Source organism: Cebus imitator, unplaced genomic scaffold (assembly GCF_001604975.1).
Source record: "Cebus imitator isolate Cc_AM_T3 unplaced genomic scaffold, Cebus_imitator-1.0 Scaffold552, whole genome shotgun sequence".
In the NCBI taxonomy this organism is placed as follows: domain Eukaryota; kingdom Metazoa; phylum Chordata; class Mammalia; order Primates; family Cebidae; genus Cebus; species Cebus imitator.
This window is the reverse complement of record NW_016107867.1, coordinates 687,756-691,000: the sequence shown is the minus strand read 5'-3', so window position 1 is coordinate 691,000 and position 3,245 is coordinate 687,756. Positions and strand designations below refer to the sequence as shown.

The following is a 3,245-nucleotide window of genomic DNA, read 5'->3' as shown; positions in this document are numbered from 1 at the left end:
AAAAAAAAAAAAAAAAGAATACTGTGAGGAGGACGGAATGGGTTGGCTGGCGTGGGGTGCTGCACGTGGGGCTAGACAGTCACTGTTACCCTCAGTTGTTGGACAGATGCCTGGTCCAGCTGGGCTGCATCGTAGATGATGAAGCAGGGGCTCCCCACAGCCATCTAGAGTTAAGGGCGAGCCAGGACTCAAAGCAGGGTCTCTCACTTCTTCATTCCTTACTGCTTTTGGAACTGCCTAAGCCATGCAAACCAATAAAGGCTAGAAATTATTTGAATTAGCACCCTTCTGTTACAGATAAGGAAACTGAGGCCCAGGGCCTGGTTGTGACTTTAGCAAGGTCTCCCACAGTCTGGAGCAGAGCCAGGGCTGGAACTCAGGACTGTCCCTCGGGCCTTTCATCCCCTGGTGACTCCGTGGGGCAGGGGGGTGGGAAAATGCGTCCCAGGCCCTAGAATAGCATCAACCCTCTCTCCCTGCAGAAACCAAAGCCGCCTTTGGCCTCTGCAGAGGGCCCAGCGGTGCCATCCCCATCCCCGCAGAGGGAGAAACTAGAGCGTTTCAAGCGCATGTGCCAGCTGCTGGAACGGGTGCCTGACACATCCTCTTCCTCCTCGGATTCAGACTCCGACTCTGACTCTTCAGGCACATCACTGAGTGAGGACGAAGCCCCTGGCGAGGCCCGAAATGGGCGACGGCCGGCCCGGGGCAGCTCTGGCGAGAAGGAGAACCGCGGGGGGCGGCGGGCTGTGCGTCCTGGCAGCGGGGGGCCCCTGCTCAGCTGGCCCCTGGGCCCTGCGCCACCACCCCGGCCTCCACAGCTGGAGCGGCACGTGGTGCGGCCCCCACCTCGAAGCCCTGAGCCTGACACACTCCCCTTGGCTGCTGGATCCGACCACCCCCTGCCCCGGGCTGCCTGGCTTCGAGTCTTCCAGCACCTCGGGCCCCGGGAGCTGTGCGTCTGCATGCGAGTCTGCCGGACTTGGAGCCGCTGGTGAGTGTTCTGGACAGGCCCAAGTTCCGTAGCCAGCAGGCTTCCCACTTGCTGGGTGACCCGTGGTAGGTCTCTGGCCCTCTCTGGGCCTGGCTTTTGTATTGGGTATACTTCTCCAGTGTGCACAGATTACAGGCCTCCTCCCGTGTTTACTGTGCGCAGGCTGCTCTGCACTTAACAGGCTTATTTAATTCTCCAGACAACTTTTGAGGTAGAGGCTGTGGTCCCCTTTTTCAAATGAATTTGGGACCTGAGGTCATGTGGAAAGGAAGTGGTGATAAAACCAGGCATTTGAGCCTAGGCCCTCTGGCTCCGGTGCCTTTCCTCCTAATAATGGTGATTATTTACTGAGTGTCTAGTGTGTGCCAGCCACAGCACTGAGTGCCGTAATGCATTGTCACTTCTCATACTGCCGCTGTCTGAAGACAGCCTCACGATTGGTTCCATTCACGTAGAGGTCCATGTGTCAGGCCAACCCTGCTGTCAAAAGCCAGGCGTGAACCTCCTAACTCTGCTCCTGGCGTCCTTCTGCCCTGGAGCCACCACTAATGCTCTCTGCCCATCCCCCAGCCCCCTAGCCTCGTTCAGAAATGTTGGTCATCCTCCCTAGCCTCTTGTCTTCCTCTCTGATCTCGCCCCCAAGAAAATTCCTTCTTCTCTATATCAAACTCCCACAGTCCTCTGTTCCCCTCATAGAGTGCGCAGAGGCCTTCAGAGTGTTGACAAGCCTTCATTCATTTACTTACTTCGTATTCCCGTCAGTTGCTGGGGTGGGAGCAGATAACTGTGTCTGTTTTATCTTCATGTCCCTAGCATAGGACAAAGGGCAGTGTAAGTGCCCAAGAAATGTTGCAGTAAACGGGGATATCAGGCTCTTTCCCAGGGACTCGCTGTGGCGGGGACCAGATGTCCTGTTGAACACTGCACCAAGGTTAGCTGATTTGACCCTCATAATGGCAGCCCTGTGAGGAAAAGGGGACACCTGAAGTTACAGTACAAGTTCATGGCCGAACTCAAGTGCTAGTCTTCTTTTGGGACAAGGTCTGGGCCACTGATGCCTTCTGGTCCCTGCAGAGATCGTGCAGACAAAAGTACCAGAGTGTGGGCTCTGGAGGCAAATTGCCTGTGATAGAATCTCTTATTTAGATGGAGTCTCACTCTGTGGCCCAGGCTGTGCAGTGGCTCGATCTTGGCTCACTACAACCTCTGCTTCTTAGGTTCAAGCAAGTCCCCTGCCTCAGCCTCCTGAGTAACTGATCAAAACACCTGGCTTTTTTTTTTGTTTTGTATTTTTAGTAGAGACAGGGTATCACCATGTTGGCCAGGTTGGTCTTGAACTCCTGACCTCAAGTGATCTGCCCACCTCAGCCTTCCAAAGTACTGGGATTACAGACATGAGCCACCGACATGGTTACAGCTGATGAGCTGTAAACTATGAGGCCAGTCACTTAACGACCTGTGCCTCAGTTTCTTCGGCTGTAACACCAGAGAATCAATGCTCTTGCATAGTGTTTTCTTAAGCTAATATACACAAAGAACTCAAAGAACTAAGCACAATACCTGGGAAATAGGAACTACTATGAGAGGGAACCTTCACTGTAGCCAGTATTTACTTAGTTGCAAACAGTTACTGAAAGCACAGCCTGTTAGGCCTCAGAAAACAGATCTGTGCCCTTGAAGAGCCCACAGTTAAGCTGCAACATAGAAGCAGATAGTTACAGAAGTTGCAAAGGATGACACTGCCTCAAGTATTAATCAAAGAAATGTTTCCAGTACTAATCAAAGAAATGTTTGCTGAGGCCCCTTCAAGGCCAGCTCTGTGCTTGGAGTGTGGGAGCCAAAACTGAAAGGGACCTGATTTCTGCTTCAAGGGGAGATGCATGGCCTGAAGCAGACAAAGTGAGAGGCGGGGGCTCCCAGTGTGGGCCCTGGAGTCTGCGTCCTTGGGTTTCACTGACTGTGCAGCGGTGTATGGAGAGCGATACCTCTCGAGACCCTAGTTTTCTCATCTGTGGTTATGAATACTCACCTTATGTGGATTAAGTGAATCGATTCCTGTAAAGCCCACAGCACAGTGCCTGCAGGGCACTGGACGCTCAGTCAGATGACACGTCTCAATGAAAAGGACGAGAGTGGGGCAGAGCAGGGGCCTGTAGAACTTTTTTTTTTTTTTTTTTTTGTTTTTTTTTTTTTTTTTTTTTTTTTTTTTTTTTTTTCTTTTTTTTTTTTTGTTTTTTTTTTTTTTTTTTTT

At 51.9% G+C, this 3,245-nt stretch overlaps 1 protein-coding gene across 6 annotated transcripts in view; it reads left to right on the top strand.

Moving 5' to 3' along the window:
* FBXL19 (F-box and leucine rich repeat protein 19) overlaps positions 1 to 3,245 on the top strand; it is a 25,820-nt gene that overhangs the window by 7,312 nt on the left and 15,263 nt on the right. For all 6 annotated transcript variants that reach the window (XM_037733865.1, XM_037733863.1, XM_037733866.1 and 3 more), the window contains exon 7: positions 483 to 994. In XM_037733865.1, the coding sequence (XP_037589793.1) occupies positions 483 to 994 (512 nt within the window). The remainder of the gene's footprint in view (positions 1 to 482; positions 995 to 3,245) is intronic.